This window comes from Vicugna pacos, chromosome 5 (assembly GCF_048564905.1).
Source record: "Vicugna pacos chromosome 5, VicPac4, whole genome shotgun sequence".
In the NCBI taxonomy this organism is placed as follows: Eukaryota; Metazoa; Chordata; class Mammalia; order Artiodactyla; family Camelidae; genus Vicugna; species Vicugna pacos.
In genome coordinates, this window is record NC_132991.1 from 52,517,616 (window position 1) to 52,544,597 (window position 26,982).

The 26,982-nt window shown below is 36.2% G+C and overlaps 1 protein-coding gene across 4 annotated transcripts in view; it reads left to right on the forward strand.

Moving 5' to 3' along the window:
* Positions 1-26,688, forward strand: part of ITPRID2 (ITPR interacting domain containing 2) — a 79,838-nt gene extending 53,150 nt beyond the window's left edge. For 2 of the 4 annotated variants that reach the window (XM_031678292.2, XM_006210229.4), the window contains 11 exons: positions 323-1,023; positions 7,092-7,164; positions 10,783-10,871; positions 12,219-13,427; positions 15,482-15,559; positions 15,638-15,765; positions 16,180-16,330; positions 17,390-17,455; positions 18,136-18,591; positions 24,883-25,000; positions 25,535-26,688. In XM_031678292.2, the coding sequence (XP_031534152.2) occupies positions 323-1,023; positions 7,092-7,164; positions 10,783-10,871; positions 12,219-13,427; positions 15,482-15,559; positions 15,638-15,765; positions 16,180-16,330; positions 17,390-17,455; positions 18,136-18,591; positions 24,883-24,987 (3,056 nt within the window). In that variant the 3' untranslated portion in view covers positions 24,988-25,000; positions 25,535-26,688. The remainder of the gene's footprint in view (positions 1-322; positions 1,024-7,091; positions 7,165-10,782; positions 10,872-12,218; positions 13,428-15,481; positions 15,560-15,637; positions 15,766-16,179; positions 16,331-17,389; positions 17,456-18,135; positions 18,592-24,882; positions 25,001-25,534) is intronic. The other 2 variants (XM_031678294.2, XM_015244373.3) reach the window with 1 other exon arrangement.
* The last annotated feature ends 294 nt before the right edge of the window (positions 26,689-26,982 follow it).

A 26,982-nucleotide genomic window follows, 5' to 3' on the forward strand; every position in this document is an offset into this window, starting at 1 on the left:
ATCAATCACAACTATAAATCAATAGCTAGTCTTTGCTATTTTATTCAATATTGTCATCTGTTTTGTGCTTCTTTCTAATTTTTTTAGATGTAAATTCTAGCACTTAGAGTGAAAAATCTTTCTCCCTCTCCACAGTACATGTAGAAAAGTTTTAAGTGTTGGGTAAGGAAAAAATTTTGGTTTTTATAATCTTTGTTATCTAAGTTGCTCATTATTGGAATTCTGAACAATAGTAATAGTTTAATTAATATATGTTTATGTGTATGTATATATGTATGTAAACTTAAATATACAAATAATTAATGCTTTTTTCTTTTTATAGGCCGTTTTCGTCAAATTGAAGTGCTTACTACTGTGGCCAATGCATTTTCTTCTTTATATTCCCAAGTCTCTGGGACTCCCCTGCAGAGAATTGGAAGCATGTCCTCAGTGACCTCTAACAAGGAAACCGACTCGCCTCCACCTTTAACCCGAAGTAACACTGCAAACCGCTTAATGAAAACACTATCAAAACTAAATTTATGTATTGATAAAACAGAGAAAGGAGAAGGTAGTACTCCTTCCCCAACAGTCGAAAAAGGAAAGATTCTGAATGTTTCAGTGATGGAAGAAAGTGGCAATAAAAATGATCAGAAGTCTCAAAAAATTATGAAGAAGAAAGATTCATCTTCTATGTTGGCTACAGTTAGAGAAGAAGTATCAGGTAGTTCAGTGATGGTGATGGAGAATGCTGGCATTAATAGACTTTCTGATGAAGCAAACAGTGATTTTAACCAAGAAACTGAAAGTGGACAAAGTAAAGAATCTCGAAGTCATAAGAATAAACTGGGTGAGGAATCTGGTATCCTAGAAACTGATACAGGTAGCGATTTCAACATGTCCAGCCACAGTGAACTGGAAAAGAGCAGGGAGCTAAAAAATGTCCACGTGTCCACACCTGAAAAAGAGCCCTGTGCACCGTTGACGATCCCTTCCATACGAAATATAATGGCACAGCAGAAGGATTCCTTTGAAATGGAAGAGGTAGGTAAAAAATTACTGAGTCCTCTTTCAGTGAGTTTTGAAAAAAGTGCCAAAAAATGTTTTTAAAATGAAAGGGGGCTAATACATTATACTAGAGGGAAAAAATCATGCTAATTTTGACTTGCCAGGTTTTTTTGTTTGGTGTTTCACAATCCAAGAAATGGCCACAGGACTATGTGATGTCATGTTAATGGCTCCTCTCGATCTGTCATCCACTGCTGCTACTTGAACTTTAACCCCCTTTCTGTCTGAATTTAAGATTTTGATGCCCTGAGAAAGCCCTGAGAGTATATATTTAAACTCAGATCGACATTGCATAATAGTTAAAAACACAGGCTCTGGAATCACCCAGGTTTGAGTTTTGTCCGGGTCACTGAATTGCTGTGTGCCTCTGGGCAAGCTTTTCTCAGTGTAGCTCAGTATGAAGAAGGTTTGAGATGGGTCCGGGCATGGGACTAAAAAGAACAGGAAGATACATACCTGAAGAGGGGAGGATAGCGAATCTCGAGGAAGGAGGTTTGAAAGGTCATTGAATAGGATTTCTGCAACCTGAGATTGATGTTTGGTATTTTTTTTTTAACCTAACGATATTCTTACTAGTTTATGTAAATTTCAAATCAGACAAGATAAAAAAAACTCATTTTGATGAGGTTCAGCTAAAACTGCTTCTTAATAGTCAGGTTAACTTCTGTGTCGGAGCTGTATACCTTGGGGCGGAAACTGAAGTTTATCAAGTTCCCGCATGGCCTGTGGCCAACTCCGTACTGGGCCCTCAGAGTGCCTTCCTCCACAGTCTGAGGCAAGCAGTGCTGGTCTTACTTTATATGTGAGGAAACTGAGGCATATATGTACTGCTGACGAGCTGTGGCTGTAAATGATATAATGTGCAATTTTTCTTATTAAAATTTATTACAGAATAGTTTTAGTAACAGCTCACAGCTTTTTTGGAATTGCATGCTAATATTTTAGGGAGTTAGGGAAATGGAATAATTGATTCTGCCCATAAAATGTCCTCTTAGGTGAGTGTGTTCTCACAGCAGTGAAGATTTTTCATCTACTGCAAAATTTTGATTGCTGGTATAGCTACGTACCTTTTTTTTGTGGTCTCTGAGTGTGTCCTTTAATGCTTTAATTTCAACTGAAAAGTGAAATAAAAAGGGAGCAGGGGGCAGGAGCTAGCCTTTGAAATATTTTACATTTTTTTGTAAGCTGCTTTATTTGTCTTTATAATGAGCTGAGAAAGTGACAACTTTAATTAGAACCTCTTTTTGTTGCATTTCACTGTTCAGTTCCTTTATTTTGTTTTGGTGTAAACTTGTCCTAGCATTCATAAAGTATAACTTCTTGCCTTCCTTTAGGGCCCTTATTCTACAACAATCAGATGTGACAGTCGTTTTTCTTGTTTTAATACAATCGCACAGTTTAGATACTTGCAATCCTGATATAGGTGACTCAGATGAGAATACACTCTTATATGTTGCTTTTTAATTTCTAGAATTCCTGAATTCTAAGCCATAGTTTTTTGTTTGTTTGTTTGTTTTGTCTTTTTATTGACACCATACACAAAAGGCCTTTACAACATTTATAAAGTGCTGGATAGATGTACTTTGGTGGCAAGTGGAGTTCAATATAGACTGGGTTTTTGTTTTTGTTTTTGTTTTTTTTGCTCCCTCTGCTGGCAAAAGCAGTTAAGAAAGAAAGTAACTTAACATTGAAGTGAAATTTTTTTTCCAAGTACAAGATTTCAGGCATTGGTGGTTGAAGAATAATAGAAGATTTTTATTTTCAAAAACAGAATATAACTTGTAAATACAGGGAATTTTAAGAATATGTATTCTTCAGATATATTTCAAATATGGATAAAAACCTCCTAGAATTGTGTTTTTATCCCTTTGGGAACTCTAAAGAAAGCTTGTAGAACAATGGATAAAGAAGGGAAATAATGTGTTTCTTTAATTTCCTCTTCTCCCAAGCATGTTGAATCATAAAGACAAATGAACAATCTTAATAAAGTAAACTTTTAGATCCCATTCAAAGTTGGTTGTTACTATTTTTCTTTCAGATTCTTTTCCCTTGAGGTTTGATTCCTATTGGGGACTTTCTTCCTGTAAAAACAGCGAATAAATATAAGTTAAAACACGCAGACTCTCAGTAAGCCAATTTTCAAACAGATTAGCTGAATGCCAGCTGCTTTGGGTAGCTAGGTAGGAGAAAATGTTGCAGACGTGGCTCTGTGCATGAAGCTACTTAGTCCCTCTGAGGCAGAAGGTAAGAGCTGACAGTCACCAGGAGCAGAGAGGGGAAGTATTTAAATGTGAAGAGAGTAAAATAGATGACAGGACTGACCGTGGCCTTTGAGAATGGAAGTGACTATCATCTCTTATGATAAGGAAAAAAAAGGCCAGAGACGGTTTTTAATTAAAAGTCAGTTTGCCTTATAAAAAATATGTATGAATGATTCACAGTTAGACCAGATGCTACTCAGTAAGCAATTGTTCATCTTTTAGGTGTAATGGAAAAATTTCTCATACTTAAATGTTAGAGGAAGGAGATCTCTGTAAATCGGTTGTCCTGTGTCTCTTTATAAATAAGTTTATATTTAAATATAGATACTGTTGGTAGTATGTACAGTTTTTAAGCTATCGAAGTTTTAGTAAGTGTTTCTAATCCTGTTTTCACACTGATTGTTGATTAACTAATATACCCGTTACTTTTTTTTAGCCATTATGTTTCAGGGTTCTTCTTGTATTTACTGGAGTTAAACAATCCCAATCAGTCAGATACCTGACAGATAGTTGTTTCCATGGCCTTTCAAATTTGCCTGTATGTATTTTGAAGGCAAGTATTGTGTCTGCAATAGAATAGGAACTCTGGCATGGCGTGTGCACTGTTGTCTGTTACTTCAATGCCCAATTAGTCACTAAGTTTTGTTACTTGATATTTATCTGAAAGAATGTTAACCTTTTGTTTTAAAAAGTATTCACCTGACAGTAAAAGTAAACCATATGTGTGTGTGTATATAACTTGGAAATTTTTTAAGATAAAAATTTGCAACTAATTATATAATCATAAATTAGCATAGAAAGAGATTTTTGAATTCATTTTCCAGTTTTCTCCCTTTGCAGATGAGGAAGCATTCCCCACCTTCCCCAGTATTTGATACTGCTCGATAGCAGTGGTTCTCCATCATCTTTCTGAGAGATGTGATGTTCCCTTTGGTATCAGTGCCTTACTGCGGGGAGGGGCATGGGGCTATCAGTGTAGGGAGTTTCTGGAGGATGGATGGCAGAGGGAGATCTGTGGTAAATCTTCACCACTTTACTGTTTTAAAATACTTAGCTTACAATTGTATTTGGTCATAGTAAGGACCTGTGAGGTAGGAGTTCCAAACTTCATTTTTCAGTTAAGAAAACTGAGATAGTTGTCACAGATAATTATATGAAGCCATTCAGCCAGTTAAGTGGCATGGATAAGACTTGAATTTGGGTCTTTGTACAAACCTACTCCTTTGGACTATGTCATACAACTTGGTGAAGGTCAGACTATTTGATAGGATCAGACACTGAATAAGAAAGAAAAGTCATCTGATGCACAGCCCCCTGCCACTTCTTTGGAAAAATAATGCTTTCCTTTGAATTTTTTGAGATCATTAAAAATTGGACAGAATTGTAATTTTCTGTGGCTCCAGTTTTGGTTTTCTGCTATATAGATCTCTTCAAACCTTAAAGGAAGGGTTGCTAGAGTGTGGACAGTCCACATATTGCTGTTCTGTAAACCACAGTACAGTACTGTTGAGTCTAGAGGATGTGATTTAGTCCAGATAAAGGTGGCATGTTAAAAAATCCAAACTATGTGTCTGCCTTGGTAGCAGGACATTGATTGAAAAAGATAATCTTTGTTTGATTAAAACACTTTTAAAATGGAGTAACTCAAATGTGTGGGTTATTCTAAGGCTGTTTTCCTGCAACTTTAAATCCCAAAACACTGAGACTGAGTGATTTTATCATTTTGGTTTAGTGGGTTTTTTTTTATTTTTATTATGAAAAGTTTCAAACTTATCCAAAGATTAGAGAAGATAGTGCAATGAACACTCAATATCCATCACTCAATTTGAATATCAGTATTTAGCTATAAATAATAAAAGACCAACCTGTAGTAAATGACCGAATTCCACTGAGGATTTGAAACCACTGAATAGGGAAAATCCTGCCACATGAACTTGAATTCCGTTTTGCATCATAGTTTTCTGTGGTGCATCCCATTTTGAATTTGACTGCTTTCCTTTGCACAAGTGTAATCACTAATAAAACACGGTAAGCTGTGAAATTCAGCCATTATCACTAGCAAGTCTGTTCTTGTCTCCAGCAAGTGACTGAAGATTTTGCTGCCTAAGTTGGAAGAAGGATCCTAACTTCAGTGGTTTTATTAGTAAAATATGATCCTCTCAGCATTTTTTTAAGGGCCCTATTCTTTTCTTTCAGTTAAAATTATGGAGTTTGTAGTGAAGGGAGAAAGGGAGGTATTTTTATTTTTGGCCGTAGCGTAGCATCTTGGAGGATAATATACTGAGGATATGTATTCATTAAAGTCAGGTTGCTTTGTGATAATTCTACATTTAAAAATGAGAGATCTCAATGTTGTGCCTAAGCTGAGATTCTTAGAATATAATTAAAGAGAAATTTGGATTTCTGTTACACTTTTTTGGTCTGTTAGGTATTTATTTTACAGAAGACTCTTTGAAGTAGGCTAGGCCTGAATAGAGACTAATAATAGACCTTCTGTTGACTATAAAAAGAAAATGCATTTTGTTTCTTTGTGCTCAAAACAATGGTTTTCCTGTTGAACTTACGTCTGCTGCTTTGGAGAATACAATTTTTCAATAATAATGAATAGTAGAAACTGTTTTATGTTTGATTTATGGGAGATGGTTTTAAATGACCAGTACGCTTTCAGTTTTCAAAAGATACATAAACTTGGATTCATGGAACCACGCAGAACAAAGATATCACAAATCAGAGCAGTTTTTAAATTGGGTAATATCTTTAACCTTTGAAACTATTTTTCATGTTGGTCATTTCAGTCTCATTCCTATGGAATATTTCTTACTCTTGAATGGATCTAAAGCTCAAAACTACAAGAGTTTTATCTAAAACCTATTTGCTGTTTGCTCTTTGATTTGTTCAAGGCTGAAAGCTCATATGTTTGGCTAGTTTGCCCACTTTACTAGGATATTAATTATTATTTTAAGTATTAATCATTACGGGTAACGTGTGAGCATTAGTATTATACTCCCCCCACCCCGGCCAAATTTTTAAATCTTAATGTAGAGTTAGTTATGTTAAAATAGAGTATTCAGGGGGTGGATGTGGTGAATAAGGAATCTGAAAATTCCTGAATTACGTAGTTGTGCAGTTAGGGAAAAATAGAAAGACAGCATAAAAGGACAACTTGTATGGGTTTGATACCTTCTTTGAACATTGTTTTCAGAGAGGATTTATAGTTTAGATCTTTCAGCATTTTAATTCTATAGTGAAACCTGCTTTTCCACTTACAATTCCCAAGTTATGTCAGGAAAAAGCAGTCTTACACTTGAATGGTTTTTCATACCTGAAAATTTGTGGACTTCTACCAGATTTTGCAGTGGGAGCATGATGTGCCATTTTGGAAGGTACAAGACTTGTAACTGCCTCAGGTGTGTGCCAGGGAGCTGCAGTGGGCGTACTGGCGCTTCCCCGGGATTGACCTTACACTTTCAAGTTTAACATTCAGAGAACTTTTTCTTATGGGTCTGTTTTTCATTTAATAGCAACTTTTTTTTTAATGAAGTAGTTTATACATGGAGTTATTTTTCTTGCTAGGTATAAACTTGCAATCCTGTTGTTAACTGAAAAATAGGTCCTAAAATTGAGATGTGGGGCATTATAAACAATTTTGAGATAGGATGTCTTTCATTTTTAAAACATATAAAGGGACCTTTTTAGTTAGGTTGGTTGTTTAGTAAATGGTGATTAAGAGGTATTCTTTGCCATAGATCCTGTAAGTTTTAACTATGTAAAACTCTTCTTTAGGTTCAAAGTACAGAGGGAGAAGCTCCCCATATCCCGGCCACTTGCCAGCTCAGTCTGACCAAGTCAAAGAGAGGTGAGTAGACCAATAGCCTCCATTTCCTGAGCACGCTACCACTGTGTCTTCGGGTGATTGAAAAAAACTTTTTTTTTTTTTTAAATCTGTCAGTGTTCACAGCACCTGTAAATGTAAAAAGAGGATTAAGAATCCAAGTGTGCATGCTTCATTATGGTTTGGTTATAGAATTTTGTTTTAATCTTCCTGGAGACTTCCGTGCTCATAAAGTAATTTTAGTTTGCTTATCTTGTAATGACCTCCTTACACAATTCTGTGTATTCCAAATATTTTTTTCAGTTCTGCGTAAGGGCTAGATGGGAAGTGGTAGAAAGAGCAGCAAATTCAGGCATATTTATTACATGGTTGTGCTTGAAATATACATTTGTATTATCTACCTCTGGGTTCTCACTATTTAAATACTGCTCCTAGGTGTAATACATGAATATGCCTCTGGCAGAAATAAAGTCTTTCAGCAATAGTTAAAGCTAGTTAAATTCAAACTATGGATCAAAGGTGAGTGGCTGTAGATATTGTCCTTCTCTTGAATTATTAATTATTGACCAAAGAGTCTTTGAATCCATTTCTTTCACTTTAACTTGCAACAAGAAAAACATGTCTGATCATCTTTAAAGTCACAAAGCTTTTGAGATTTAGAGAAAAGGAGAGAGGAAATTAAAATGACCACTGAAGGTAGGACTGTTTATTTTTAAAACTTTACACATGCTGAACCACCCTGTTTTGTTTTTTTAGCAAAGATTCATATGTATTTTCCTAGAATAGGAAATTACATGTTTATTCTCTTCTGATCTGTGAAATGACTTCATGAGAGACAATTTGCACGTAATTTTTCTTTTATCGCCACACAGTACTAAGCAACAAGAACACTCTCACTAGGTCAACACCGTTCTGGGTGACACAAAATGAACTTTCCTGTTTAATTTTATTTCCCTTGTGAGTCCGTAAATACATGTATGTGTTTCTGAGCTTAAGGCAGAGCTCACAGCGGTCAAGGAATCTTCGCTGTAGATAGACAAGGGGTACATTGGAAGAAGCAGCCTGCCCTGTGTCAGAGGGGGATGAAGGCAGTATAATTACTTTGAAATCTTTGAAGAGTAAGCTTCCTGTACTGGCAAAGATGGAATGTGGTTAGTAGTCACATCTGGGTTTCTTCCTCTTATCGATGTAGGAGCACTTATTTCTAGAGGCATAAGTAAAAATGATAACTTTTTTTGAATCACATCTTTATAAATTAATAGTACAATTGTTTTGTGTGTGCGTGAGTGAGGGAGAGGGAACAATGTAGTGTTCTAGTCATTTTTGAAGGGAGCCTATCAAATTTTGACAATGTGAAATCCAAGTATCTTAGATTAATCATGGTGGCAGAATTAGAATCACTGGTAATGTAGTCATTTCACAAGGTCAGTAAAAATGCATATAGTGCGTGTATAAAAATACTTCACACGTTAGTAATAGGACTTTTGAAGTGATCTTAATCTCAAATCCAGCCCTGGGATTTGCAAAACTAAAGTCTAGAGAGGTTTAGTGACTCAGTTCATGTCACAAGCTAACATTCAGTACATATGTTTAGAGCAGTCCAACATTTTCCTTATTACAGAAGACATACAGTATTTTCTTTAGTCTAGCAGAGTGGACAGGTGTTCTGCTTTGTTTCTTTATGATACTGGGTAAAAAGAATTTCCACATTTTGTTTTGTTCTCACTTTAATGTTTGGCCTAACTTCCTAGTTTTTAATTAAAAATAATGTCTTATCTCTTCAGTTAGGACAGAGATCTATTTCCTTTTAGTTCTACTTTTTTGTGTGTGAACTGTGTTTTTTGTGAAACTGAAACATCTGACTAAAGAAGCTAGATTATGACTCATAGTTTACAAAACAGTTTCACCTGCATTCGACTTAGTTTCTGAAGCAGCCACATGAGGTGGAGAATTATTGTCCCATTCTCTGGAGGAGAAACGTTATTGCTTATGATGATAAAGCCGGAACTTGTGCCCAGGTCTCCTTGTTCTTTCCACTGTCTGACACATGCTCTGAAGCCTCAGCAGGCAACGCTTGACCTGACGTGTGTGAACTCAGACAGGGCTAACTGCAGAGAGGCGCACGTGGCACTGACTGTACCCTGCTGCTGCAGGTAGAGCGGACTTTGGCAGAGAGAACCTGAGAGGAGCTGGTCAGGGCTTCCCAGGTTCTTTGGCAGGTGCCCTTTGCCCAGCAGATAGGGCAGTCTCACTTCTAAATTCTTTAACTGTTTAATTTTGTTGTCGCTTTAAGGAGACCGTAATCATTGATTCATTCAGCAAACATTTTTTATTGTTAGCTTGCTCAAGGGTACTTGGGATACAAAGAAGAATAAATAAGGTTCCTGTCCTCAGAACCCTGACAGTCTAGTTTTTTTTTTTTAAAGACAGGCAAGCATATAGTTATGGTGATGACTGATATGTTATTCATTTTCTCAAATAATATGATGCACAGTCAGTACCTATGGTAACAGCTTATTCCGATTCAATTTCACAGTTATTTCAGTTTACCTAGACTTACCAGTTTCTTATATTTCATCATGTAGTTTTGTTAATTTTAAAACAGTGTTACAGAATTACTCTAAATTTTTAGTGGGAAAAAGTATTATTCTGTTTCATGTTGCTCCAGGGTGAACCTAAGGCTACAGTATAATATTTTTCAAAGTCAGGCAACCTTTAATTGATTTTTGGATTTTATTCAAACATATTCTCAAGTACTTTCTATTATTCAAATCTCAAGTGAATGTGGACTTGGTAAACACTTTATTTAGCCTGTTGCTTCTGACATTCTGCAGAACTTGACTGTCTCCTGAAGTGTCTCCTTCATTTGTAAAGCCTTCCCCCTGCTGTGGTACTTGCGGTGTGGGTGGGCGTGTGATCGTGCCACTGTGCTTAGTTGGTCTTTTTATTTACCTAAAACAGTTTTTAGGTTATACTAACCAGGAATTAGAGTTTTGTGGCCAAAAAGAAAGCAGAGTTATTATAAAATTTAGCAATATTATGTACTAGTTGAACCTACATGACTGAGTTTTATGCAGTTGTTAAGAAATAATGGTCTCACAACTTACAAATGTTTGCATCATTTGAAACATCAGAGGCATTTAAGTACTCTTGCATACAAATTATTTAATTTGTTGGCCTTAATTGTGTTTTTATTTTCTTATTAGGAAGGTAATAGAAGTTTTTACATACTACATTTAAACTTCTAATTTTACATACAAAATATCTTACATACTTACATAATGAAAATGTAAATGTGAAAACATGTACTTTGGGATTTTTATCTTTATTAGAGCCATTTTTTTTTATTTCAGCCAGTTGTCCTCCAAGGATAAGACATTAATTGGATTTACCTAAGTACAGTATAATTAGAGCTTAATTAGCAATCAAACACAGAGGATTTCTAGATCAGATTCATTTTTGTTTGAATTCAAGTTACCACCTGTGCTTTGAAGCCACAATTTTGCATAAGTGAGGCATACTTTTCTAAGAAAAAAATCATTGTTATGTATCATAGATCTGTTGGGCATCATACAGCTGTAACAGTATTGTACTCATTGAAGTTCCATCTGGCAGTTTTGTATAACACATTTCCTTTGGTAGATCACCTGTTGCGTACTGCAAGTCAGCACTCTGATAGCAGCGGTTTTGCTGAAGATTCGACAGACTGCCTCTCCCTTAATCATCTTCAGGTAAAATTTCCTATTGTAGTAGGCACATGATTAACTTCTTTATATTTAGGTGGTTTTCCACTGGCTGTATATTTCAAGGCAATCTGTGTAATCTTTTTCAAATGACAATACGATGAAAATTCTGGGATGCAGATGTTATCTAAGCATTTGACTACAAATTTTAAGTTTCACTAATTCTTCATCTCTCTCTGCCTGAATGTTTAAAAACAGCAAAAAAACTTCTCCTTTATTTTTGGACCACCAGTAAACAGAAGTTTACTAGTTAACCTGATTTTTATTTTTTTGATTTTTTACTATCAGTGTATTTCAGTATTTTACAATAACTGTTTATTTAATAGTGTGGAACCACAGCTTGCTGAATATTTTCTGACTTTCATGTATGTTAGACAACCCAGAAAATAGGCACATCTTTATCCACAAGGAGCTTAGTCTGTAGTACACAGCATGTACATCACAAGTATTTAAAACACCGGTAAGCAAATTTTAAGGAAAATTGGAATAAGAGAAAAGGAGAACCCCAAAAAGAACCTTGAGAAACAGCATTTAAGGATTAGGCAGACAAGAGAAGTATCTAAGGAGGCTCAGAATAATCCAACAGGCATAAAAATTGGGAGATGGAGGAGAAACTTTTCAAAGGAAAGCTATGACCATTGGAGTGAAAAGATGAGAATTTGGTTTTTCAGAAAGTGAATAGTTGGGTGAATAGTTCTGATGGAGTAAATGAGGCAAAAATAGGATTGCAGAGTAAATCAGTGATAAGGGACAGAGGATCTGAATGCTAACTGTTTTTTCAAGTAAAGATGATAGCATAAGATAGGTCTTTTTGTCTTTTCCATACGTGTAATGACTTAGGGAATTTGTTTGGCTGAGGGAAGGGGCTCTAAGAGAAAGAGTCTGATGCAGAGAAATCTGAGGTGAAACTAGAGGAATACACTAGTCCTGGAGAGGGTGTGATCAGAAATACAGGTTGGGAGGATTAGCTTTGAAAAAAGAGACAGTTTTCTTTCAGAATGGAGAGGAGGGAATGATGGGAAGAGACGTGGTGAAGTTTCTAGGTGGTGGGGAAGAAGTTAAGAGATGTTTGTCCATTTTCTCTGAGTCAGTGTCATGTGTTGGAAGAAAGGAAGATGAGTATTGAAAAGAGATTTAAGGAAAAAGTCTAGAATAATCTTTATGAGAGAGTGGAGGGGTTGCTGATGAGGGCATTTAAAGCAATTTAGAATAGTACCAGGGCCAAAACGGAGGTGGGAGACCCTAACAGTACAGAAGCATCATATCAGTTTGGTATTTTGTTAATGCTGCTGCTTATAGGAATTCTCCGTCCTTCTGCCCGTTTTCCTTTCACAGGTTCATGAATCCCTGCAAGCCATGGGGAGTAGTGCTGATAGCTGTGACAGTGAGACGACAGTCACATCATTTGGTGAAGAGCTCCTTACACCAACGGCACAAGACCAGCCTTATTTTAATGAATTAGAGGAGGAGTCTCTCACCTCTCTTCAGATGGGACGAGAGAAGACAGCAACAATTGCTGACAAAAGGCCAGACAGCCAGGATTTCCCCCCGTGCGAGACTGTTGAGCATACAGGAAGTCCGCAGTCCACCTGTAGTGCAGGGGATCATGTTACTGAGGTCACCGAAACGAAAGGGGACTCATCTCCAGCACAGCCAGGGGAACTACTGAGGGAAGCAAGTGCTGAAAGTGACATGGATAAAAGTAGTGAACGTGAATTTCCCCAGTATACCACCCACCATATTCTTAAATCACTGGCTTCTATTGAAGCTAAATGCAGTGAGAAGGGCTCTGAAAATACAACTGGGCCTCCCTCCTCTGTGGACAGAGTAAATACAGCTTTGCGGAGAGCCCAAATGAAGGTTTTCAGTCTGTCTAATCAAAGAGTGGGGCGTAGCTTGATAAAATCAAAAGATCTGTTGAAACAGAGGTACTTGTTTGCAAAAGCTGGCTATCCCCTGAGAAGGTCTCAGTCTTTACCAACCACCTTGTTGAGTCCAGTAAGGGTTGTGTCCTCTGTCAATGTTAAGCTGTCACCCGGAAAAGAGACCAGATGCAGTCCACCTTCCTTCACTTACAAGTACACACCGGAAGAGGAACAGAAATTAGAAAAAGAGGCGATTGAACGTGATGGTCAGTCTTTAGTTAAATCCACTATTTTTATCTCTCCGCCATCTGTGAAGAAAGAAGAAGCCACCCAGAGCGAGGTGAACCGCTTGGAGGACTGCCCTCTGCGGAGGACTCCCGCCTGCTCACTGTACGCTCCGGTCCCCATGTCTCAGTCCACCTGCTCCCTTCACTCCATCCACTCGGAGTGGCAGGAAAGGCCCCTGTGTGAGCACATGAGAACTCTGAGCACTCACAGTGTCCCCAACATACCAGGCGCCACCTGCAGTGCCTTCACGTCCCCTTTTGGGTGTCCTTACTCACAGAGACATGCTGCCTACCCTTACCGAGCGTGCTCTGTGAACCCTCCTTCTGCCATCGAAATGCAGTTGCGAAGAGTATTGCATGATATTAGAAACTCACTGCAGAACCTTTCACAGGTATGAGAAAAAGTATGTCCTTCTGAACTTTTTTCTTTTATTGGTCTGAACACCTCTTAGTTCAGTGAGAAGCTAGGACCCATCAGGTATGAACCACCTCAGCTTCGTTGTCCTACCTGCAGAAACTTATCTATACCTGCCCTCCTCTCAGCCTCTTCCCTCCCAGCTCGAGGGAGTAGCTGTAACTTAATTCTGAACAAGGCGCTCTCCCTCCCTCCTAGAGAAGGGACATCGCTCATTAGGTCTCCTCCCTCCTTTAGCCTCTCCTCCACTGTCTTTGTCAAGGTGTCTCTATTATTAAAACTCTCCCCTCTCAAGTACTGTGTCTCCTTTTCTCTGCCATCTGACAGTGTTCACCACCTCTTCTTTCTGAGTTTTCTTCCCCTTGGCTTCTGTGTCGCCGTGTGTTCTCCTGGGGCCACTCGTAGCTCTCTGACTAAGCTTTCCCCTCCATCTACTGACTCCTGATGCTGGTCTCCTGGCACAGAATTAGTCTACTTCCACGGGGTGAAAAGACTGGAACCACCCCAGAAGAGAAAAAAAATCAGGTAAAGTGTGAACTTGAATAAAAATGGTCTGTGTGTCTTGTCACTTTTAAAGTCATTGCTCTCAGATTTGTTAGTGAGCAGGAAATATAATTTCCCAAAAAAAAGCTATGAAAAGAAGTACATTGTGTCTAGGTTTGCCTTTCATATTTCCTTCCTAAATCTCTTTCTAAACTGTTTATATTTAGATGATTGAGGAAATGAAAGAAAATGACAGTGTAACGTAATGATCAGGGTGTTCAGCTAGGAGTCAGGAGGCCTAGAGTGTATATTATAGATCTTTTATCATGATGACAAAGTAGACGAGAAGCCACTTGGACAGTAAAAGTGAAAGTTGGAACTTTTCAAGTTATGTAGTAAAATAACACCTTTTTTAAATATAGAGTTTATCCTCATGACAGCTGTCTTCTAATGATTTTCTGTCTGACCAGAAAGTGGGTGTTTCTCCTTCCTCCTTACAAAATATAGTTCTGTCTGGGAAGGAGACATTTAACCTTTCAGCTGTCATTTATGTAGCTGGGGATTCCCAGGTCCTGTCCTCCTGCACCCTCACGGTGCACTTGTCTAAGCCAGCTTGTGCTGCTCTAGATGTGGTCTTCCCTCCGACGTCCCATCAGTAGCTCAGCTAATTCATTTCCCTGCCCTCGCCTCTCCCTGCCTCAGTAGACAGATGCTTTTCATGACCTGGCCTCTGCCTGTCTCTCCAGTCCCTTTCCCTCTGTGTGCTCCTGCTGTGTTGGGCTGCACGCAGGCCTCTGCATAGTTGTGCGATCCTAGGTATCTGTTTTCACACAGGCCACTTTTTTTTCCTACCCGGACTGCCCTGTCATGGCTTTCTTTGCCTGACCAAGTCCTGTTTACTGTTAGGGCTCAGCTGAGGTGTCACCACTGTCGGGAAAAATTACTCACCTAATCTAGATTTTTGTTTGTTTCCATCATAGCATTCCCCACACCGCTCCCAACCACTGTAATAATTTTTTTTAACTTCTCTTTTCCCTTCTTTCTCTTACTGTGAGAACACTTGAAGGGAGGGAATGCCTTTTGTCATTTATCTTTTTCACTGCCTAAAATCGTGACATATAGTAGTCACTCAGATGTCTAGAATGAGTGTGATGCTTGCTTGCTCCTCTCTCAGCCAAGTCAGTAGTTTCTGTAATCTCAGAATGACATTTGCTATCACTTCTACATTTCTGAATTTTGCCTTTATTTTTCTGCTTCCTCAAGGCAAGTGGGAAATCCTGCAAGACATAAGATTTGAACTATATGCATTCCTTTGCCTCTTTCCCATTCCAAATACACTGACTTACACCTGAAACTGATAGGAGTAATAGCTGGCACTGGGGACTGATTTGTTTGGTTCCTGCTTACAACATGAAGTGGTTTTTTGTTTTTCTTTTTTGCCTCAGAGAAAAATATGTAGGCCCCAAATTCCACCTTTTTAGCACCTTAGATAATTTGGAAGTAGTCTCTTTAACATTGATTTCTAATCATACTTTCACTCTTTTGAAGTACCCTATGACGAGAGGACCTGATCTTGCTGCTGCTCCATACAGTACTCAGAAATCATCTGTTCTACCTCTTTATGAAGTAAGTTCTCACTTAAAGCTTTGTGCTACAAAAGAATTCGTGTGATTTAGACGTTGATGGTGTCATATTGTATTTTAGAATACTTTTCAGGAGCTCCAGGTAATGAGGCGGAGCCTGAATTTGTTTAGAACGCAAATGATGGATTTAGAATTGGCAATGCTGCGCCAGCAAACCATGGTTTATCATCATATGACTGAGGAGGAAAGGTAAAAGTTCGTTTGTCTTAATGTGACTCAAAATGTTTTTCATTCTATAAAACATTGTGAGCTTTTTAATTTTTGAAGCTGGCTTTTTATTTCTACTGCTGTGTACTCTTTATCTGCTTTGTGAACCAGTGCAGATAAAATTAGGTGCAGGGTTTTACTAAGTAAACTTCTCTCTCTTCGATGTATTGAGGAAGATAGATAGTGGTTGCAGGCTGTTTTTAATTGTTTGGGATGTGTGTGATCGATGCTAGAGAAAGAAAAACCAGTTCTCCCAGTGGTTACGCCTACTGCAGGTGCCGATGTGCTGATACGGAACTTGGGGTTTCAGTACCTCCCGATAGCCCGTGAGAGAGTTGTGAACAGGAGTCCTCAAACTGCTTTTCTCAAACTTTGTGTCTCCCACTGTACTGACAGGTATGAAGTTGATCAGCTCCAGAGCTTGAGAAATTCAGTCCGAATGGAACTGCAGGACCTGGAGCTGCAGCTGGAGGAGCGCCTGCTGGGGCTGGAGGAGCAGCTCCGCGCTGTGCGCATGCCGTCACCCTTCCGCTCCCCGGCGCTCCTGGTACGCGACCTCTGCTTGCTTGTCCTGGCCGCAGCTCTCATGCGGGACTTGTTTGTCGCGACCCCAGGCAGATGCCTGAATTTCAAAACTTATTTAAATGGCATTAGAGGCATGTAGAGTGTTTAAGGAGCCTTTCCCACAAATCAGTTGAATGTGCAAGTTGTGATTATTTTCTTAAATGTTTAGTATATTTAGAAATACATTGAAAATCATAATTTTTAATAATAGAGAACAAGGAGCAATACAAAAGTTTAGGGCTTTAAAGGGACAGTGATAGTGGGTTAACATATGACTAATTTAGGCGCTAATCACTGCATGTAACTGTGTAGAACACAGATAAATATTTCAGTCATTTTGCTTTTTCCCCTTTCCTGCTTTTGGGGAAAAAAAACAAACTGTTCCATTTAAACTTTTACTTTATTTTGGATTCTTTTTCATTCTTTATGTTTTTTAAGGAATCAAATGAAATCTTTGTAAAAGCAAAAAAGCATCTATACGACTGAGACTAGAAAGGAACACTTTATTTTGTATCACTTTTCATACTTCTAATGTCCCTTTCTATGCAGTTTGAACTTCAAGAGTTGTATTCTTATTTTTGCCAAAATCTTTCAGTTGTAGAATATATTGTTTTGAAATGTTGAAATAGCGAACTTTCATCTGTTAATTGAACATATTTGATTCTCTTAAAAATAAATGGATGAACACACAAACATGCACACATATGAAGGAGAACCAGTAGAATAAGAACGCATGTGTTTGTGTATGTGCACACATATATGTATAGCATAGACTAAGAATATCCTGTATCATCAATGAATATATTTTTCCATAAAAGGTTTTGATCCATTATTCGGAGAAGTGTGTATTGGTGACAGCAGTCAGTCAACTTGAGTCACAATAACACACTTTATAGGAACCCGTGACAGTTGAGGGTAACCTTTGTGACATAAAGGACTGTCAGAGCAATAATGAGTTCATTTTATTATGAATCACTTGCAATTTGAAAAAACAGACACACACACACACACACACACGTATATATTGTTCTTGCTTTTCCAGGGAATGTGTGGCAGTAGGAGCGCTGATAACTTGTCATGCCCTTCTCCATTGAATGTAATGGAACCAGTAAGCCTCTTTCCTTTTAAATCACTGGGGAAGGGAATGATATAATATTTCATAAACAGACAGTTTTCCTAATGTAGATGGAATTTTTTTAAAATTTGGAATTTGATGTTAGTTAAATTGATATTGGAAGTGAGTCTGGCACTTCTGAAAGTACATTGCCATCTTGACCACTAGAAAGCCGATTAATTGCAATAGTGATTTATCTTTATAGCCCAAAGGAAATAATGCATCATAAAAAGTAATCTATACTCCAGGGGAAATGTTCTTTCAGAGTCTCATTTCGGGTCCTTTAGGTAATTGGATCTATAAGATAACTACTTTTTGAACAAAAGTCTGATTTTTATATTTTAAACAGATTGATTCATTTTGGGGGTATTACAAGTAACTGTTTTGTTTCTACTAGTTACTCTTCTTAATAAGTAATTTGGACACCTGTATGGGATCAAGTAAAATTTCATCCAACTGTAGTTTAGTTACACATTTTATGGCTTGATTTCACTATGAATTTAAATTTTTCTTGCTGTTTCTACAAGTGAAATTGAGTAGTAACTGAATACATTAGAATCATTTCTTTATAAGTTAAGTGATTTTTGGCAGTAATCACAGCTAGGATTTGAATCTTCTTTTAACTGCCAATCTTAATTTCAAGAGAGAAGAATTACAGTTTTTCTGATCTCCAGGTCACTGAACTGATGCGGGAACAGTCATATCTGAAGTCTGAATTGGGCCTTGGAGAAATGGGATTTGAAATTCCTCCTGGAGAAAGCTCAGAATCTGTTTTCTCCCAAGCAACATCAGAGTCATCTTCTGTATGTTCTGGTCCCTCTCATGCAAACAGAAGAACTGGAGTACCTTCTAGTGACTCAGGCAAACCCAAGACCCATCTGGTACCAAGCAAGAAAGTATTCCGAGCATCAGTGGCCCTAACACCAACTGCTCCTTCTAGAACAGGCTCTGTGCAGACACCTCCAGATGTGGAAAGTGCCGAGGAAGGTGGAGCAGCTGAAGAAGCCTCAGAGGCTGTAGGACCTAAGTCTGAAGTGGAGGAAGAGCGTGGAAAAATTTCATTATTGCCAGCTGCTGAGGAAACGCCTAAAAATGTGGAGCAAGATGAGTTGCAGCAAGTCATAAGGGAGGTGAGTAAAATCAATGCTTAATTGATTTATTTAGTGATACGTGTTGGAGAAGATTTTATTTGAACATTAATTATTTATAAGATACTCCTTTGATTCACTGTATTCAGTAATTTTGCCATTGATCCAACTCATATCTATTAAGATGTGTTTGTAATGCCACTTCTGCAGATTTCACTCCAGTGTGAAATAATTGCAATTTTCTATATCCACTGTGGTGAAGAAGGTATGTGTAGGGTTTGCAATATAGCTGACCATGTGACAAACTCTCTAGACCTTTGTGTCCACGTTTGTAAAATGAGGGGTTTCAATTTAGATCTCTTCCAGGATTAAAAGCTATCATTCTGTAATGTCAACTGATATGAAAAGAATGGTGTTGTGATATAAAGAATTTGATCTGTTTAGTTTAGTGGGTGTGGAAAAATGTGGAAATTGTTTAAGTTGTTAAAATATTACACTCTGTATAGAAAAGAAGGTCTGTCCTATATAGCACTATGCAAACCTGAAGCATTTAACTGTAGTTCTAGGTTACCAAAAGGACTAAAAAAATTAGGAAGATTAGTAATCAAAGGTCAAAAGTTAATTGAAAAAATTAGTAAAATAGCTGTTTTTGGCACTAGGATCGGGTAATAAGGAATACTATATATATCATTTAAAAACAGAGACTACTGTAGATACATCTTTATGATGACTTTTTTTCCCTACAAAACTTATACATGTTGAATATATTTTTTTTCATTCTGTTCCCTTAAGAGTAACTCTTAAGGAATAAACATAATTATTCATAATTCTTTCTAACTGAGATACTTAAAATCCATGATGAAAAAGGATTTTCAATCTTTGCAATGGTTAAAAGGAGGAATATCCTACACATTAAAAAAAATCTCTTTACAAGTGTCTTAACGAGTATCTTCTCTGTAAAGGATAAAAGAAAAACAGGTATAAGGCATGAAATCCTTAAGCTTAAAGTCTAATTGAAAGGAAGTCTAGTAACTCAGGAAACAACTGAAAAATCAGAGAGAAAAGCATTTAGTGTGATATATTTGAGAATTAAGAATTTAGAAATGGAAAAAGTCAAAATGAGCCAGAGAAATTAGGGTCAGTCATGCCCTCTTTTTAATCTATATATTTCCAATAAATTCAGTTATATGAACTAACATATGTTTAGAATTAATTTGTCAGTAGCAGTAAAATAATTTTCTAGTGGTTGTAGGTTAAGAATGGTAGCAACAGACAAAAATGTTCCTTCAAATGGGCCTTTGATCTTCTGCGTCTGAAGATTAGTTCATGTATATTAGGAGCCATCATTTATAGCTGTATGATAGTAGCTAGAGAAGTACATTAAAAATAAATGCAGTCTGTTTTGCTGTAGTATGATATATGCATTTCTAAAAATCGTTGTTAGGCAGATTTGTGCAATAAAAACTGTAGAGTTTTATGGGGAAAATAGGATTAGAAGCATAACACTCAAACTTTGTCAGGGATATATTTAAAAATAGGTAGAAACCTATTAAAAACAGTAACACTATTATGTTAAATGGTTAAGAAATACATAAATACTGCTGTAATGTGACACTTTACCTTGAAAAAGATCTGAAATTTGCCTGTGGAATTGGACTTTGGCAGGGTTGCAGCTTGTGAGTTATTGTGAAGTAGTAGAGGAGGGTGACAGGAAATCCAGCAGAATGTCTTAATCCCAGATGTGGAGAGGTATGGTTCGTAACACATGGGGAACTGAGACAGCTGGTAGGTGTGTAATGTTTGTACAGTTCGGGAAGTGTGTTGTTCGCTTCAGCTGACAGACAAATTCTCATTTACAGAACAAGCACTATAGCAGAAGAGGTTGCACGTATTTGTAATTTCTTTTCATGATGTGAATTACCAACTCTAAGTTTAAAAGGTCTTAATTCTATACATTTATTTGTCCTACAAATGTAATTATTTTTGTCGGTTGCTTTGGGCTGACTAATGTTTAGCAGGCTCTGTACAGTCACCTTGCTTAGTTAGGTATGACTGATTGTAACCCATTCCTATTAATGTATTTCACATCAGACATTAATTTTTGAGTAAGTAACTTTTCTCTGTGATATATTTGTTAACTGAAAAAAATAAGTTAAAAAAATTTTCCCCTTAGAAATGTGATATTTTTGTCCCCTTTAGTTTACTTTAGTTTGAAAATTTTCTTTGGAAACTTGACTTTATGTACTCATTTGGCACAAATACTCCCTTAATGTGCACTTGCATCCTTATTTTTAAAGTTGTCAATGGATGGCCCTGATGTGTGCCATAAATAATTTCCTGATAGTAAAGCATCCCTAAACCAGAATGTTGTGGGGTTTTTTTGTTTTTTTTTTTTGTTTTGTTTTTTGGCTGATAGAACATAGCATACATATAGAAAATTTGGTTGTTCCCATTATACTGTATTGGTGCTAGAGAATTACATAATCGTTTGTAAGACCCTGCTATTAAATATGGAAGATTTTATAATTTGAAGGCATTTATAAACTGACATGCAAGTTGAATGTTTGAAGAATTTTTCAGAATTTGTTACTAAATGTAAATTTGAAACTCTCTAATTCATAATTTGGCATAGTTTGAAGGAATTTTGGCTTAACATTGACCCTTGTAACTGTTTATAAAGAAGGACTTACCAAGTAAAATATATGGTAGATCAAAAAAGGTATAAAAGGAATATTGATGTTTTTAAGAAAACAAACTGTTTTGAAGCACTTTAAAAGCATATGTTGGGGGTTGAGCGTATAGCTCAGTGGTAGAGTGCATCCTTAACATACATAAGGTCCCGGGTCCAATGTCTAGTACCTCCACTAAAAAAATAAAATAAATTTTAAGAAAAGCATATTTTAATAGATAAATTAGTCTAATGCCATTTAGAATTAAAAAATAATTTGTATTAATATCATCTTAGCTCAGTTACAGTGGCATTCTGTTCAACTTTGCTTACAAAATATTTAAAATTCAGATTAGTCTTGATTCTATTCATTTAAAATTCTTAAATATACATGGTACTGAATTCCAGTTTTTTAAAGCTGATTGTATCAGCTACCAAGAAAATTAAATTAGATTCTGTCTTTCCAGTAAATTCTGGGTCCCTAACCCCATTAACAAAGCCACTATTCAGGACGGCAAGATTTAAGCTTGGGTTGAACAGTTTTGCAAGTGAGGATTAAACGTGTTTGGCAGACACTTTCAGGGAAGTTTTCTTATTGCCCTCATGGGTGCATGAAAACATTGATGTCTATCAGGCCTTTGTTTCTATTATTTCACCATATGTGAAGTTTTTAAAAAGAATTATTTCATTATTTATAATGTGTTAATGCTGTAGAATTCTTTTGAAGGAGAACACTGAAAGAAAGTTCTTTCAGACAAATATTTAATACTCATTCAACAACTAAGCTTTAGTCAGATTAAAGATACCCCTTTCCTGTGCAGATTGTGTGCGTTGTAGTGGGGAAGTGTATGCTTTCTTGGAATTTGCCCAGGTGGTCTGTGATGTATGTAATCAGTGGCGTGAGACTGTTTATAGTTACTTTTTCATAAAAGGTAAGTAAAAAGATTACTTAATAGAATGAGTGAGCATGTTTCCACAGAAGCAGACAGAACAGAATTAAATGTCAAAGCATAAACATAAATTGCTCTGTGTAGAGTTCTTTGTTTATTGAAGTTCCTGGGCTTGATTCATGCCTTTTAGTATCTTTATTATATTTCATCTGGCAAGCTTTAACCTGTGTTTTGGTAAATACACAGCTTGCCCTGTGTTCTTAGTACAGTTGTGTTTGTGATCACTTGATATAATGGCTGCCACAAAAGAGGCATTCAGCAGATGCGTGTTAAATGGATATGTTGCCCCAAACTTCAGACTTGCTCTCAGCCTGTTTACTTGTCAGTGGGCATTCTTTTCTTAATCTCCAGTAGTCTGTCTTCAGCCTGTACCACTTTTTGGAAATGGTGCTCATAAAGGCAATTTCACCATCTGTCCCAGTAGTTTTCGCACTACTGATCCTTCCCACCTCTCTGTAGCATGGGAAACTGGAACTAATTTATTTGTCCATATATTTATTTCTTCAGTAATCTAAAGCATTTTGTCATCTTCAGTGCTAGTCTGTAGTCCTTTGTTTTCCTACTTTCTGTTCCTTTTTGCATCTGATGCTCTCTCTCACCTTGTTTCTCTCTCTCATTGATACCTTCACTCAGATGTTCATTAAGCACTTACTGTATGCCAGGATACATTGATAAATGAGCCTCAGTCCAATACTCTCCCTGAAGTAGCTCACAGTGAACACTTTCCACTGGACCTCACCCTTCCTATTTCCAGTTTCCTTCTACTCCCTACCTGGTAGGAACTATCCCGTCAGCCAGGCTTCTTTTTGCTCCCTTCATCTGAGATGCTCTTGCTGCAGTTTTCATCCTCACTGTTGTCCGAAATTGTCCTTACTTTTATTGTGACCTACTTACTATGTTAAAGTTTGCTATTCCCTATGAATTTTTTATTTATTTTTTTCCTCTTCTAGCCCATACTGGTCTCTTATTTTTTTTTAATTTATTCTGTTCTTATGTCATTAATGAATTAATATATTTTTTCCTCTTAATATTTATGAAACAATATTCATTGTGTACCCATCTAGTTTATAACATTCTTGGTAGAGACTCTCATGTGTTCTCCAGTAAGGTCTATACCCCCCAAAAATGTTGACGAACATTTTGGTTTGTAGAAAATACTTTACGGCTAGTTTTTGTTTTGTTTTGGTCGGGAGAGGCAGTTAGGTTTACTTATTTATTTATTTTTAAAGGAAGTATTGGGGATTGAACCCGGGGCCTCATGCATGCTAAGCATGCACTCTACTACTTGAGCTATGCTCTCCCCTGCTAGTTTGTTTTTTGAATGAAGAATGATTTTTCTTTTTTTAAATGATGAAGATGAGATGTCCATTGGACAACAGAACTGAAAGACTCTACTGCTCATTGTCTTTGTAAATTTAGATTTACTGCAGTCCAGGTTGAGTACACTGCATTTGTGCTTGTGGCAAAGAGATTCTGGTTGTCGTAATATTTGTATTTTGTATCTAGTACATAGTTGTTTAAAAAATGAATCTGAAGTACTATGAACTTCAAAAACTTCATGTTTAAAGTTTAAAAATATTGGTAGGAGGTAAAATGAGAAGCTTCTATTTATTTAAATATCTTTCAATACAGATGGTTGGTAGCTAAGAAGCATTTGCTTCTCTGCTTATGTATAAATATATATGCATTGTGTACCAGTTTTGCGTGACAGATGAATACACAGCCATTTTTGGAAAGACTTCAATTGAGATGTGTTCAGGATGTACTTAGGAACATTTTAGGAAATAGATCAGGCTGACAGGAAACTGGAAATGTAAAATTTTAAAAGCTGGTTGAGAGTGTCTCGAGTGCTAATTTGGGAAGGCATTATCAGTTTATTTCAGGAAATACACATTTAAAGCCTTCACAAAGGGCTATTTGGAGGTAATGCTGTATTATTAGTGAGGAAAAGGCATGGATAGGCTTGTGTACTGTTTGGGCATGGATAGGCTTGTGTACTGTTTGGTCATCTGGAGAAGAAAATCTTGATGGAATTGTCATTGCCTCTAGGTTTGTTTTCCAACAATAAAATGATGTGTAAATCCTAACCTTAAGCACAATTTTCAGTCAGGTAACAAATGTACCATACAGCTAAATAAAAATGTATTTCTTTAGAGTTTATTGTTTAGAGAATGTTTTTCATGTTTTAAAGTACATTGTACTAAATGATCATTTCTTCTTTCTACTTAAATGTGTATGTTAGGTTAGAACAATATGTAATTTCTTTAGATACTTTAGTTTCAGTTATGGGTTTTCTTAACAATGGGGACACTTGAGTATCCTGTTGATTACCATACAAAGATAGACATTAATAAAGAAATATAAAATAGAACCTAACATTTAATGAGTTCTTCCAGGCTATTTTGTGTCATTAAGCAAATTAAGTTTTTTTAATCCAATTTTTTTTAATGTTCTCAACTTAAGAATTGTTATATTTTGTAATGAAGCTGAGTTATGCTAGACGAGACCACAGAGTTTGATCTGGGTTTGAGGATGAATGGACATGATTCCCCACTCCCTCTCTGTATTTCATGAAAGGTTACATGAAAGTTACGGTTTTCCTCTGTAGTTTAGCTGACTGCAGAAATTAAATGCTATTCATTTTTCTCTGAAAACAGAAAAAATAGATTTCAGTCATATTGCTAAATTCTTATTTTCTTCTTTTTGCTATTCTAGATTAAACAGTCTATTGTTGGGGAAATCAGACGGGAAATTGTAAGTGGACTTCTGGCAGCAGTATCTTCAAGTAAAGCATCTAATTCTAAGCAAGATATTCCTTAAGTGAAATTTATAGGTAAATTTTTCTGAATTTCTTTGTTTAGCTAAATGTAAATTAGTACTTAGTTTATTTAATGCTTTTTTGTTTTAGCACACAAGTCTGTTTCTCTAGCTAAATTTTGATTTTTAGAATGTATATAATGTTACCCTATGGTGTGAAAACCTCGTAAACCTCGTTTTGTAAGCAAATCAAATTTCATAATCTCAATCCTCCAAGGCATTATTGATGTTTTATCATTTTATTAAAATTTTAATATAGTAAATAAATTCTGGAATTAAGGATATCAAGACCTTCAGACCCGAGTCTTGTTTTGATAGCATAGGTTATAATGTTATTTCAGATGTACAATTTATGGATCCAGATTGCAATTAATCATAAAATTTTAGTATTTTTCTGTCTTTTAAAGAGACATAGCCTATAGGTCCATATCTAATCAAGTCATAATTTGTAAAGGAAGATCTTTTATATATGTAAAATATTCTCATCCTCCTTTTAAAGACCTTTTCATAATAATTGAAAAATGGTTAATGTTCACTTTTCTCTTTTAAGGTTGACCTGGGTCCTATTAGCTTGTGTGATATTGGAGTTCTCACTGATACACACTGGTGGAGGTGTCATTTGTGCTTCAGAGGATACTTGCTGCTGAGCTGGGCTACTGTATACAGTGTACAATGTTTATTTCTTCTGTGCATATCTTTTTAAAAAACATAGAAACTTAGGCACTTTGCTGACTTTATTTCTTTTCTAAACTATCAAAACTATAGCCATTTGAAAAGCCTAATATTTATTTGTATGTCAATATTTTCTAGTTGATTCCCTATGTAGAATTAATTTTAAAACTTGAAAACTTCCAAACTTAACCAGCTTATAAATAACATATTTCTTCAGACTGGCTTCTTAAAACACTGACCTCTATGAGGTATTTACTGTGCAATAACTGATTCATTTTTTGAGAGCTTGAAACAACCAATGATTTTCCCTCCACTGCTATTAATTAGTGTCACTTCCAAGAAGAAAAATTGTTCTGTTGTAAAAATTGCTCTTAATTCTTGAGGAGGTTACTAATAGCAGTAGGATAGAATTATGTTACCTACAACTACTTAATGTTCTTACACTGTAAGCATTGTTACTTTACCCAAGACAAATGTAATATTATAGCTTATGTAGTTTTGTGGTTTTTTTGGAAACATGCCTTATGTTAAACACTATGTACTTTTTGCATTGTCCAGACTTCTTTATTATAAGGAGACATTTCTTCTTTTTTTCAGACTAAATAGTAGAGTATTGCCAAAATAATGGGGCCTGTGACTTGAATGGATAGAAATGAATAAGCTGGCTTTGTTTTTTCCAAAATGGAAGTAATTTAGATTTGCTTTTCTCATAATAAACAGTTTTAATTCAGTTTTAACCAGTGAGAACTGTTTGTTTTATGGGGGGGGAAAAGGGAGGTGGTTTCCTGTTTGGTTTTATATATGTTAAATAAATGTGTAAAGTAACAGCCAAATGTTATTGGAATTATTCCTTAGCATTTATAATTTTCAACTCCTAGTATATTTCTTTGTGTGAAATTTTAATCAAAAGTGGTTGAAATGTTAACAGTATACTTTGAAAGAATATCTAAAAGGTTTTTTTAAATGTTTGAATTATCATACAAAGGCTGATTTCTAAAAAAAAAAAATTAATAAAGTATTTATTTTGCCTAACATGTTTTTAGTGGTTTCTTTTCTTGAACCATAATGAGAAGAATTTGGATTGGATTTCATTAGTAACAAATAAGGTCCAAAAGGGTTGGAGCATATAACCTAATGGACTGAAATTTTCTTTTCCTGAAGAGGCTTTACCATGCTTTCAAAAATGCAGTTAAGACTAGACCACCCTGGAGAAAGAGCTCATACTGATGCCTCTTGGTCACATCTAGTTCTGTGGTCCTAATGATTACCATATGAGGCTAAATAAGACATTTCTATAAAATGTACTTTTAAAGTACAAAGAACAGA